Raw genomic sequence first — 14,609 nt, 5'->3', positions numbered from 1 at the left:
TAAATGAATAAATAAAACAGGATTGAACCAAAAAAATGATAAATCTTACTGAATTCATGACACATGCAACAAGTGTAATATAATAACAGATTTGTATCACACAGAAATGCACTTGACAGTAAAGCATTGGTTTTGAGCTAGATAAATTCTGTCATCATTTCCTCACTCTTCTGTGGAACACAAAAGAAGATATTTTGTATTTTATCAAACCATTTTGTTTACCCTGGATTTCTACTGAAAATATACATTTTCTGCCCCCATGTCTTTAATTTGAGATCATTCTGAATGTATTTTAATAGACTGAATCATGCGGTGAAAGAGCACACTAAATGTGCATGTGCACTAGACTTCACGTAATACGTGCACTTTGTACTCTGATAAACAATGATTTTGTGGTGAAGTACATACTACATAAAAACAAATTAAATTTCTACATTAAATAATTAAATTAAAGCAAGAATAAATAAACAAAAAAAGTAAATTCTATATTAGTACTCAATCTTGCAGAAATTAAAGTCTGAACTCATAAGTATATTTTACTTGGATTTGTTTATGTTCACAAGGATTCTTTAAGTAAATATTAAAGTTATGATCCCACATTTCCCATCATGCAATGGGGCATGAAAAATTAAAAATGTTCAATTTTTCACTGTTTTCGAGTTGTGTTTACACTGTTTTATAGTTGCTTTTGTAGTTAGGTTTAGTAACATATTGTTTTGTGACATGTAGAGTTCATTTTCTACTCAGAATGATCCATTCATACTCAAACTCTATTCACTGTCATTGTGTGTGGTGCACCAAGTATCTAGGTCTCTGTGTTCATTTGGGTAATAATTACATTATCTTCAAAGGATAACAAGCTGTGTGCTTGGCTTGCTTATATGTTTGGAAAATGAAGCATTTGCGTTTATAGCATGTGTGTTTTCGAGTATTACCTTGTTAAAGTAAATTTTATAAACTGCAACTAAGGAGAGTGTACTGGAGCATTGCATTTAAGTAAATAACTAAGTAGTGTTAGGAATCATGTTAGGAATAAACAAAACATTTAGAATTTTTACCTCAGTGTTTGTTCTGAATTTATCAATATCCATTATCAATTGCCATTTACCCTGAATGTAGGCTAATAAAATTAGGAGAACCATTCTCGTGTTTCAATGCTTCACTTATTATTATTTATTTATTTTGATTTAATTTTTTTGTCGCTTATGTTTTTATCAGACTATTTGTAAGGTCAGGCAATTAAAAATAAAAACCAAAACATTTTAAACTAGCTGGAAGGTTGATCAGTTGTAGCTCGACCTATACTATTATTATTATTATTATTATTATTATTATTATTATTGACAACATTAGTTCGATCTGTATTCTGCTTCTGTGATTGTCTCTGATGACGCAGTAAATATCGCAGAAAAAACAAATCTTCAGTCTGTCCAATGATTGTAAACAGTCATTATGTCTGTCAGACTTACGATATTTTAGCGGTAATGTGAAATTTAGTTTTAATCATTTAAAACAATAAGCTGGAATTAACAACGAAAACATTTGTTTGTCATATAATTATCCTTTAGTCAATCTTATCTCCATCATTAAGCACTCTTGTCCTCCTTTTCATGCTTTTTTTTGCTGCTGCTAGAAGAAGAAGTCTTCAGTATTTATTTTTACTGAAATGATTTTAGTGATTTTATGTGACAATATGACATTAATTTCAATGTTGGGTCCCCAGAGACCCTGAATACCATATGTTTTCCTCACTCAATCATACCATGTTTTTTTTTTTTTTTAGTTAAGGGATGTAAATATGATCATGCAATATGTTCACACAGAATAAGGCATTAATATGTGCTTTATAAGCACTAGTAAACAGCCAATATGCTAGTAATATGCATGCAGATAAGCAGCTAGTCTCCATACTAAAGGGTTACCAGTAGGATGAAAATTTAATGAAATCATAATTTATTATGTGACTGAATGTGAGTTATTGTGTGTTTTCTCTCCAGACACAGTCTTTCGTCTTCAGATGTTTCTCGTCTTCTGTCCAAATGTTCTGATGTTTCTAGCGTTTGTCCTCTGGGGTGTTTCTGAAGGTCAGTGTTTCACTTCTGATTAATCATCAGTGCATTATAATAAATCATTCAAATAGTTGTTTAGATGTTCAGTGATGTCTGGTTTTGTTTCAGGGTCTCTGTTTGAGTGGGTCTCTTGTTGTGCTCTTTATTTTCTGAGGCCTTTCATGTTGCTCTGGACGGCTCCGTATATTAATAACTTCACAGGTGATTCATTATTACCAGTTTATGAGAGGAAATATGCTTCATGAATTATAATACCCAGACTGTTTTCACATTAACTAAACAATATGTCAGGACCTCAATTCATTTACATTAAAACTGATTTAGTGTTTTATTGGCATTCATTTCATTGTGTTGGTGTTGTGAATGATATTGTGATGTAATTACTTCATCTTTTCTGTTTTACAGGCAACATTAAAACATGGGTTCAGAATTACAGTTATGAGGCAGAATATATCGTTTTCTCTGCTGTTTTTTATTCAGGTAAAGAAATCAACAATTACTATCATAAACACATCAAAATGCACATTAACACTTGAACCATAATTATATTTAAATATTCTCAGTATCCTGCAGGAACTCTTAAACATGACATGACATTAATAATTGATTCATAATCTACATTTCATCACTCTTATAATCTACACTGGTTAATGATGAAGAAATCACATTAATAAACAGACATGATGTTATAGTGACAGACTGAAGCTGAAGCTACTTCTACATCACTTCTCAGCATGTTTTGGGGTCATGTGAGGGTCAGGGGTCATATAATCAGCACAAAGGTCACAGGGTCAGTGTCAGGAACAGTTCAATGAATGAGTCGTAAATAATGTTGCATCAGTTCAGTGAGAAGATAATTTGTAATTTTTGTGATCTGTATTCATTATGTTTGGTTCTTCTATTTTAGTAATTGTTGTTTTTCATCTCTTGTTTCTTCCAGTTCTGTTTAAATCTGCCCTGGACAAGAGTCTGAATTACGCTGGATTTGAAGGAGTCATGATTATAGCTCTGTTTGTGATTGTGATTCTGTTCACCCTCCTCTATATTATTTTCTGTAAGTATTTCCTTCCATCAAGAGTCAGTGAGATGTGCTGTAAATCATGATTTATCTGATTAATGCTGCTTGTTAAAGGCACAACATATTAAACCCCAATATCAGACCTGATTTATCAGTTAACTGAAGCATTTCCATTAGATAAGAGTTATTATAGCAAATATAATTCTCAGTGTTTTACACAGACACGAGAAAGAGAGAAAACTGAAGAAAGAATAGAATAAAAACAAAGTGTCAAATAAAGTGTAGATTTTTAAATGTATGAAATGTATAAAACCGACTGTCACTGTTCATTAGACGATGGGAACTGAAATAAGAAGTGAATCAGCAGATGAAGTCTCTAGTTTATTTCAGTCTCAGGCCATTGAGTGATTTAAAGACACATAAGAAAATACAGATTCTTCTACTACACGCAGAATACTACATTTTTCATGACACCATACAGTATAAAAAATATATATTTTAAGTTTAAAACGCTTCATTTTTGTCAGGTTTTTCTATTCTGTTGGGGACGTCACTATTGTGTGTTACCACAAACCACTATGGGCTGTCCCTGTTATAAATTATCTATAGATGATCTGTTTTATAAGAATTATAAACCATTATAAGATTAACAACACAGTTTAAGTTTGGACAATCATTAAAGAGTTGTTTAAAAGGGATAAATTCTGTCTGTATTTATATTTCTACTGAATTCTTTTTTTTTTCTTGAAAAACGAGCCTTACATCACTTCCTGTTTAACACATCTAATTTTCTTCAGTTTTGAGAATCTGAAAAGGTCCAAATAATAACTAAGATATGTTATGTTGTATGACAAGCAAGAAATGTTCATGGAGCTTTGACACCATGGGTATCATGGTCTAAATAATACTGATCTGTGCGTACTGGAATCCACTCTGAATTAAAACACCACATGCCTGCCATTCATACTGCTATATATTTATATAAATATTAGGTTTGTAACAGTACACAAAACTCTGGAGTAGAGCAATAGATCAAATGTATCACTTTTTTATTCAATATTCAATACTACTTGCACAATATGAAACAAAATAAAAATGTGCAAAAATGAGCTTCAGCAATTGTTCACATTAACATGGTCTTTGTGAATCCAAAAACTCAACACCAAACTGACTTAATTCTCTTAAACACTTATTTAATTTGTCAGTGTGTTAACTTGAAAGCTCTATTAATGTACTGAAATTAGTTTTGTAAGCAAACACATTTTGAACATGTTGCTTTCAACAAACAGGAAAAAACATTGAGATAAAGGCCCTTCCACCTTTCGCGTTACATTTTTCGCTTTAAGGAATCAGCACAATTCTTAACATAAAATGTCACCCCCTCCCAACTTCTCCCTTGAAGTGCTGCTGGGGAGCTTTCAATGCACTCCATTCACTGAGCTTTCCCAGGAACCTTTCCTGACCTGAAACAGTCCATCAGAGTCTTCTCCACAGCCTCAATCTCCTCTGTAGACCACTTTCTCTGTGAGTTTTGTGAAGATCCTGAATAAAATAAGAGTACTTAGTAATTGTGATCGACTCAACAAAACATCTCAACACATTTTTGCTCAAATCTAGTTAGCATGGTTGAAAATGTGTAAATTCTGGCACGTTTACATTCATGTCACCTAGTAACAATGGGAACCAAAAATGCTGGTAATTCAGTCAATATCTAAGATACTGTATGTGCTGGACCTGAGACAAAAATGACAAAATATTTCATAAATCTTAAGCATAAATTACTGCATGTGAAATGAGTGAAGTGAACTTTGTTCTGGAGAACCCTTCTCTTTATTTTCATGTTTAAGCCTTCAGTAGCTTAACATTTTAGATACAGGTCTGAGATAGCCTGGAGTGAGATCCTGTAGATACAACTGGTTGAACAGTCTACAGTCGAAATATAAGTTGGTTGAGACAAAACAGCAGCGTGGCAGGGAAAGGAGGGGCTGGTGCAGATAACAGCACAAGCGAGGTTAATTTACAACCCCGTCAGTGAGCCTCACACCAATACACCAATAGTGCCCATAATACAAACTCAACCCGGTTCTGTTGCAGGAAGAATCAGGTTCATGACATGGAGACAATGCACGCTGTGATGGCCATCCTAACACAAACGAGGCCTTTAGATAACAAATTAGCCACACTGCATTACCTGTCGAATTACTGTGACTGCACCGCAGCCTCGAAAGAGTCCAGAGCCGAAAGGTGCATTTGGCAACAAAGAGTAAGGAGTGTCAATATAGTGCCTATATAGCATGCAGTTAAGTCCTGATTGGTCCAATCAATCAACCTGCTACAGTAAGTTACATCAACATCACAATTACTTTCCCCTCGTCCATGTCGTGTCATCCTCGCTGTGTCTCGAGCATCTCATCATCACCGCAGGTGTGATAAGTGATGAGTCGTTCTTGAATGATTCGTTCATTTTTAATGAATCTTGAATGTGACTCGTGAAGAACGAGTCATCTCGGGAGTAATTCATTCAGTCGCGCATGCACAGTATTCTATAGGTTCTGTTCTGGCATTAGTCTAGTTCACCTGTTCCACTTACTGTAAAAAGATGTTCATCTTAATATCTTCATAACACTTCTAATGTGTGTGTAATATTGAGCGAACATGAGGCAGTGAGCAAACTGAGTTTTTCTTCTGTGTTGAAGATTTTGAGAGTATATAATATTTTATATGTTTGTATAGTTTCCAAGGAGAAACTGTGATTTAATTACATTATATTACTTCTGTACTTATTTTTTAATAATGAAATTAATTCAGCATCAGATCAAATATTTGTATTGATTTATTAATTATTGTTGTTTTCTTCACAGTGTTGCTGAGATTCACTGGTAAAGCAAGTCAGCGGATGATGACTATATTCAGGGTTCTGGCTGGAATCAGTTTTGATGTTCTGCCTTCACTTCAGTTCATCCTCATCTTCTACTCCTTTGGATCGATTAGAGGAGGTGAGTTTACATTTATCAACTATTCACATTCATCCATGAGGAATAGTGCAAGAAAACATTATTCAACATTATTAAAATCCAATCAATACAAATTTGTGGAAACTTATTATACATAAACACTAAAGTATATTGATCTGATTAATGAATTACAGTTTATATCCAGTAGAGAGGGTGGAAGAAGAAAAAGAGAAGGGTGTTTTTCTTTAACACACCTATTATTATTAAATATTAAATTATCTCTGAAAAGCATATCATTTATTTCAAACTTTATTTATTTTCATATTTTTATTTATGTCAGGAATGAGTCCAAAGATGAAGGAAACGGTTTAATACTAGAATAAAGTTGATATTAAAGCCACAATGTGAGAGTTTTGGATTAAAATATCCTAAAAACATTAGATCAGTGTTATAAATATTGATGACGTACTAACATTATCTCAGATGTTTCCAGGACTGTTTAAATCCAGAGAGATCATTAATTTTAATCAGTGAGACGGAGAGTCATTGTGTCGTCTGCAGTGATGTCACTCCCTCGATTTCGGTTTTGTAGAAACCAATGAAAAATACACTTTAATATATATATATATATTATGTTATATTAGACAGGAGAGCAACGGTGTGGATAGATTGATGGACAGAAACAGATCTGTGTTAAAGAGCTCAACACTGTTAGTTATGGTTTGAACCTTGTTTTCTTGGTTTACCGTGAGTACCATGTTTTTACTCTGCTTCAGAGAAAACACTGTTCTGTCAAGCAGCTAACAACATAATCAGATGCAGCTTTATTTTTAATAACAATAATACATCATTCTATTGGTCATACAATCAGTCTCAAAATAAATTACATGCCATTTATCAACACAAGCCATCCAGCCTTAATTAACCCTCGAGTGTCCTTCATCGAGCAGCACTTAATGAGTCCTTCATGGACAGATCTGGACACAAATCTCTCAGCTGTGGTCCAACAAATATTAATATTATTAAAATAACTGTAGGCATGGGCCGGAAGGAGATTATGACGGTGTGAACACCTTTAGCAAAAATATCACGGTTTTACAGTATTGTTGTTACAGCTCAAATGTGTTTTTTTTTTTCTCACAATTGGGTAAACTTTTTTTTTTTCCTCGCTGAACACAATATATTTTGTTTTTGAGCAACATATAGAATATTAGAAACAGTAGAAAGTTTTTTTTCTTTGATTTGTTTCTTAAAAAGGAAAAGGATTAAGACTGACATCTTTATTTAACCTAAATCTGTAATTAGTTATTTAATTTTAGTTATATAATTCATAAATATATAATTTAGTTATATAATAATAATCATACACATAATTAGATTTAATAATAACCCAATCTGAAGCAGAAACAGAATGTTGTGTCAATCTTTGTGAAATTATACCACATGCCTGAAGAAGCTCTGAATGAGATGCAGACAGCAGGAGGTGCCTCTGGAACAGCAGACACAGACCAGATACAGACCTGAAACACTGCTTTAATATGAACTATACAGAGACCAGATAAAAAAGAACATACCATGTAAACATCCCAGAAGACAGTCAGCTCCCCTCCCCTCGGAAACACATTCATATAAACCCCTAAATCAATATCCAATAATTCGTACATCATGAACAGTGAGTGATCTGCTGCTGCAGTATGTTTCTCTGTGCGTACGTCTTCAGTGTCTCTGGTCTGTGTTTGCATCTTAACACACTTCATATTATCACATAAATGACATTTTTTGGAGAAGGATTGCATTGCAACGCAGTTTGTGCAAGTACAGAACAGAGAGAATAAGGCAAAAAACGGCTAGTTGCCGATCGCATACAGGCCAAAATATACTTCGGCTGTCCGCACATTGTCAGCATTACGTTATTCTCGTCATCACGATGGCTTGTGTACTGCACATGTGTCGAGCTCAGCTGTCCGCGCTCATCTGCGGTTGAGTATACTTCTAAAAGCTGTGGGACGCGGCTGTGTGTGAGACGGAAATGAGTGCTGAATTTGATGTGTCTTAAGTTCGGTCATACTACACACACTGACTGACCGCTCGCTCGCTCAACAAGAGGAGGGTCAGTGTTACTCTCTACACTGCTCTCAGTCTGAGAGATTCCTCAATCTCTGAGGACACATGGAGAACAGCGCATACCGCAGGAACGGTATAATGGAGAATATCAGTGATGTAGAAACAGTGACATCTTCAAATCATGGTATACCTGGAAACTTGTAATGACCCATGCCTAAATAAATGTCATAATTCTATCTTTACTAAAGTCAAACCAATCAATTTATGCATGTCTTTTGTGTGTTTTTGGTATTTTTAACCTTATTTGCCTCTAAAATTACTAAATTACTCCATTGACTTATTTGTATGTATATTTATTTATTTATTTATTTATTTTCCCTTCAGTAAAAATATTCATTCCAGTAAGCTTCAACAGCCAAAATCTTAAACTTTGGCTTATTTTGGTGTGAAATGTTGGTACAAAAATAGTAATTTCATATTAGCCACTAGATGGCAGTAGAGCTCATTGTCTGCATGTAGACTGAGATCTAAACCACTGTTAAACAAACTGAACCTCTGAAGATTTACATTTAATCACAAGTTAAATTGTAGAGGAAAAAAAATGCTTACAGAACAAGCACAAAATCCACAAAGGACAAATTCTATACTTTTTTTTTAACCACTTAACATTGTTGAGTCAAGTCAAGTTTTGTGTGTGTGCGTGTGTGTACTCAGGTGGTAAACTTAGGGAAAACGTAGCCAAGTTTTGTATTGCTCAGATTAAGGAAACCATTTTTATAAAAGAAAGAAAGAAAAAAGGTTTTGCCCACATTTGTCCTCAAGGATGATTTATCATTTAGTGTTACTCTAGGGTTAATGATATTCTAACATGGATGTGTCTTTACTGAAGTGTGCAGCAGTGTCTCGCAGCAGCCTCCGAGCGAGCGCTCAGAGTAAAGTTATACTAGCGCTGTATTTATAATAGCCCTGATTTATCGCCACAGAAATAATTGTGATAAGTGATAATATTGTCATTTTAAAAAACATTTTATGCCCTTGAACATATAATCATAATGTAACAGCATAATGCAAGAACACCTACACTTCCAGATGATAAAAAAAACTTTTAATTCTATCATGGAAATTAAGTAAGAATAAGAATATTAGATACATCAAATACCTGAATAAATAGTAAATAAACATTTAAAAGTACAAAGTAACAAGCAGAGAAAAAGAAAACGGCACAAAGAACTAGAGATGTGTCCCTGAGCTTGTTTTCTCTGTAAATGAAGGGTGCACACTATTACTGAGAAACACAATCACTGCTCAGCAGTCAGACGTCTGTATGCACAGAGATCATATCTGCAGATGAAACTTGTGTAGAAGTGATGTTTAAATTTGATCTAGCAGCTCAGGACTACTCCACATTGTGTTGAGAAGCTGCTAAAGACACAGGTACAAGTGAAATGTACAAAACATGGTGACAGTAATTGAAGAAAATATAGTGGGCGGTCATGTACATATATGAGGTCATGTACACATATTGTGCGATATATTGTTGATATATTGATTATTAATATTATTAAGGCAATAACTCCCATGATTCCACACTGAATCTCTGCATCATTAAGCTACACCTAAATTAAAGACTTTATAAAACAGACTGAACTGAATTGAAGTGAGAACAGAAGAAACAAGCTGATTTGATTAGCACAAAAGATTCACTCTGATGTCCAGGTTAATGTTAAAACCCCCTCTCTATTATAGAGTGTAATAGAGTATGAAAGAGCACTGCTGGAGCTGATCACTGGTGCTGTGACAGATGAACACATGTTTAGATGTCTGTGTGGACTGTGTCTCTCTGTCATGAGTCTGTTCTGCTCGAGGTGCCTCTCAGTTTGACTTCTGTCACTGCGTACAGAGAGTCTGACATACTCTACTCTTTTAGAGACAGATAACACTGGGTTTGAGTTTCCCAGGGATTGAGGAAACTCAGGTTCTTCATGTTCAGTTGATTTTTTCAGGTTTGTCCAGTTGCCCCAGAATCTGTTTGCATTGATGACTTCTTGATTATTTTCAGCTGTTTCTGGGTATATTGTGTTTTTGGTTCTGAGTGTGTGTGTAATGTTTGAGTGTTTGACAGTAAAGAAGGATCTTTTGAGCTGTTTGCACATTGCTAGACAGTCTTGATCAGAACAATTATTATCCAGTTTTATTATCCAGTTATTTCTATCTTTCACAGCTAGACTTATGTCTTCTGTAGTGTGAGTGAAAGCGTTTCTGCTTCTCGTGCTGTTTTCAGCTCATCTGTGTGGTGTTACACTGTGTGTTAGTGTTAGTTTCAGACAGTGAATGCTCTGAGATATGAAGGATCTGTTATTATATTAATGATGTACAGAGCTGCAGGAGATCTTTCACACTCTTACTGACAACATGGTCAGGTTTGTGTCACAGAGACGCATCTTTCTGTTATTATATGTGCTCTCTTGTGCATCAGTGAAGTGCTGTTCTCAGATGAGTGTGGAAACACACTGTAAATATGATGAGTGATGATATAATAACTGATGATAATCACTGACAGACTCTGATGGGATGTGAATGTGTTACTGTGTCTGTCAGTGAAGATCAGTCTCTGCATTAATATAATCGTAATATAATCTTAATATCTGCATTAATATAATCTTAATCTAATCTCAGTGTCTGTATTAATATATTCACTCTTCTGTTTGCAGGATTCATCATTGTTGCAGTTTTACCAGTGTTTACCACAGTGACGAGATATAACTGGAACGCAGTATGTGGTCAACGGATGGGCTGTAAGTGTTTGATGAATTCTGATCTGATCCCTGATATAAACACAAATAACTCATGACATCATAATCTGATCAATATCTAATTCATTAATGCTCTCTGTTAGTCATTATGTATTTCTCATCTTCACAGATGTTGAGTGAAGGGTTAAATGAGAGTGGAAATACTTCCAGTGATTTCAGATGTAATAATCTGTGTTCAGCTGTTTTGAGCATTTGTGAGGTGTTTTAAACATTATTCAGTCAGTTTTAATCACAGATGTGCAGTTTTTATATAATATTACACACAGAGCTGGGCAGATTACTCACAAACTCTAATCTGTGACTGATTCCAGATTACACACACACACACAAGTTGTAGTTTGTAAAGTAATGTTACACATTTCAGGAAATATGATCCGATTACGTTTGATTAGTTTTAGATATTTTTTGATCTTATCACTCATCAGATTGTTTTAAACATGATAATCTTGCACCATATTGATATAAAAAACAAAAAGAAAGAAAATATAATCCATTCGCTGAAATAAACATGAAGTGGATTAAACATCACATTACTTCAAGGTTTCCCAAGCTGCGGTTTGTGAAGAACTGCTGGAGGTTTGTGAGTTTATGAGAAGTTAATCATTAATTAAATCATACAAATGTCAAATTAAAATAAATAATTTTAAAATAACATAAAAAGAAATAAAACACTTCCTAAAAAATGAATGATTTCATTTGTTTTCCTGCATGTAACCAGTGTGCAAATACACAAGCAAATGTGTTACTTAATTATGAAATATTCATTTTCAAATCTCAGGTACTTTAAGTAAATATATCAGATGAAAGATGTTCAGATGACAGACAAATATACATTTGGGAATCCCTGCATTATATGTACAGAAGAAATAATGTGAATTTGTGTATTTTAATGTTTGAAAGAGAAATGCCTTCCATAGACATTAAAACAGACGGTTAAATAAGATACTGAGTGATAATTCAGATAAATATGATTGTGTTCATCAGTAGTTAGATGATTTCTGTAATCAGTTTCTACCCAGCTCTGATGATATCACTGAAGAAACACTAAAGTACAGATAATATTAATATTATAATATTGTTCATATGTAGTAATATTAAAGCTGTTTTTCAGGTTCACCTGCGCTCATGAGATCAGTGTGGTTAATTCTCATGATGCTGATCAATGCTGTATTGGTCTATTTCTATATCACAGCTCTGGAAAATGAAAAGGGTATGATAATATGATATATATCATGAACTGAATCATTTTACATGTGTGCTACAGTGCAGTGTTTATCAGTGATGAACTCTTGCTGAAGCTGATGTGTTTGTTGGTGTTTAGATCGTGTCGGATGGGTCTGTGTGATTGTGTTTCTCCAGACGCTCTGGGCACTGGTCAACTTCACATGGTCATTTCAGTCATGGGGTACAGTATAAATCATTTCAGTCATGGGGCACAGTATAAATCATTTCAGTCATGCGGTACGGTATAAATCATTTCAGTCATGCGGTACGGTATAAATCATTTCAGTCATGCGGTACAGTATAAATCATTTCAGTCATGGGGTACAGTATAAATCATTTCAGTCATGGGGCACGGTATAAATCATTTCAGTCATGGGGCACGGTATAAATCATTTCAGTCATGCGGTACGGTATAAATCATTTCAGTCATGCGGTACAGTATAAATCATTTCAGTCATGGGGTACGGTATAAATCATTTCAGTCATGCGGTACGGTATAAATCATTTCAGTCATGCGGTACGGTATAAATCATTTCAGTCATGCGGTACGGTATAAATCATTTCAGTCATGCGGTACAGTATAAATCATTTCAGTCATGCGGTACGGTATAAATCATTTCAGTCATGCGGTACAGTATAAATCATTTCAGTCATGCGGTACGGTATAAATCATTTCAGTCATGCGGTACAGTATAAATCATTTCAGTCATGGGGTACGGTATAAATCATTTCAGTCATGCGGTACGGTATAAATCATTTCAGTCATGCGGTACGGTATAAATCATTTCAGTCATGCGGTACAGTATAAATCATTTCAGTCATGGGGTACAGTATAAATCATTTCAGTCATGGGGCACAGTATAAATCATTTCAGTCATGGGGTACAGTATAAATGATTTCAGTCATGGGGTACAGTATAAATCATTTCAGTCATGGGGTACAGTATAAATCATTTCAGTCATGGGGCACGGTATAAATCATTTCAGTCATGGGGCACGGTATAAATCATTTCAGTCATGGGGTACAGTATAAATCATTTCAGTCATGGGGTACGGTATAAATCATTTCAGTCATGGGGTACGGTATAAATCATTTCAGTCATGGGGTACGGTATAAATCATTTCAGTCATGGGGCACGGTATAAATCATTTCAGTCATGGGGTACGGTATAAATCATTTCAGTCATGGGGTACGGTATAAATCATTTCAGTCATGGGGTACGGTATAAATCATTTCAGTCATGGGGCACGGTATAAATCATTTCAGTCATGGGGTACGGTATAAATCATTTCAGTCATGGGGTACGGTATAAATCATTTCAGTCATGGGGTACGGTATAAATCATTTCAGTCATGGGGTACAGTATAAATCATTTCAGTCATGCGATACAGTATAAATCATTTCAGTCATGGGGCACGGTATAAATCATTTCAGTCATGGGGTACGGTATAAATCATTTCAGTCATGGGGCACGGTATAAATCATTTCAGTCATGGGGTACGGTATAAATCATTTCAGTCATGGGGTACGGTATAAATCATTTCAGTCATGGGGTACGGTATAAATCATTTCAGTCATGGGGTACGGTATAAATCATTTCAGTCATGGGGTACGGTATAAATCATTTCAGTCATGGGGTACGGTATAAATCATTTCAGTCATGGGGTACAGTATAAATCATTTCAGTCATGGGGTACAGTATAAATGATTTCAGTCATGGGGTACAGTATAAATCATTTCAGTCATGGGGTACAGTATAAATCATTTCAGTCATGGGGTACGGTATAAATCATTTCAGTCATGGGGTACGGTATAAATCATTTCAGTCATGCGGTACAGTATAAATCATCTGCTCTGATCATCTTCTCACTGTCATGATTTCACTATCAGCTCTCGTTTATTCTCTTCACTCCTCTGAACAGAGATTGAGTCTCCACAATGTAAAATATGATCATGTTTGTAACAGTAAAGGACTGTAATAATGCTACAGTAAAAACACTTAACAGTAATTTCACTTAACATACACAGTTTGTTTTTGTTTTTTTCTCATAAGTTATGAGCATAAGGACATCATGTTATATCTTATGTTAATGTTAACTGCACTATTTCAGTGCTGTGTGTGTTTATTATTTGTGCGAATAATGCAGCTTCTGTATATTAATATTTCCTCATCAGTTTGTGATGAGCTTTGATTCATCAGTAACTCTTGTCAGTGTATCATACATGAACAGAACAGATTTTTAGTCTTCAGGAGGCTGGAATATTAACATTATAGCAGTTAATGAAACACAGGTTTCTCATTTAAGACAAATCCATAAATCCTGGATATATTTTAAGATGAAGTTTTTTACTATTTTTATTTTTTACTGTAAAACTTATTTTTATTTTTACTGTAATTATTTTTACTGTATTTTTACTGTAAAACTTCACAGGTGTTTTTAAAGTGTAGTTAAGTTATTCAGCGTTT

At 34.5% G+C, this 14,609-nt stretch overlaps 1 protein-coding gene across 2 annotated transcripts in view; it reads left to right on the top strand.

The window, feature by feature from the left end:
* Positions 1-14,609, top strand: part of LOC132149697 (uncharacterized) — a 39,449-nt gene that overhangs the window by 22,269 nt on the left and 2,571 nt on the right. For both annotated transcript variants that reach the window (XM_059559097.1, XM_059559098.1), the window contains exons 5-12: positions 1,998-2,084; positions 2,178-2,270; positions 2,475-2,549; positions 3,010-3,123; positions 5,949-6,083; positions 10,817-10,900; positions 12,030-12,128; positions 12,240-12,323. In XM_059559097.1, the coding sequence (XP_059415080.1) occupies positions 1,998-2,084; positions 2,178-2,270; positions 2,475-2,549; positions 3,010-3,123; positions 5,949-6,083; positions 10,817-10,900; positions 12,030-12,128; positions 12,240-12,323 (771 nt within the window). The remainder of the gene's footprint in view (positions 1-1,997; positions 2,085-2,177; positions 2,271-2,474; positions 2,550-3,009; positions 3,124-5,948; positions 6,084-10,816; positions 10,901-12,029; positions 12,129-12,239; positions 12,324-14,609) is intronic.

The sequence above is a fragment of the Carassius carassius genome, chromosome 9 (genome assembly GCF_963082965.1).
Source record: "Carassius carassius chromosome 9, fCarCar2.1, whole genome shotgun sequence".
Taxonomy (NCBI): Eukaryota; Metazoa; Chordata; class Actinopteri; order Cypriniformes; family Cyprinidae; genus Carassius; species Carassius carassius.
The sequence above is the reverse complement of the archived record's forward strand: the minus strand, read 5'-3'. Positions and strand labels throughout refer to the sequence as shown.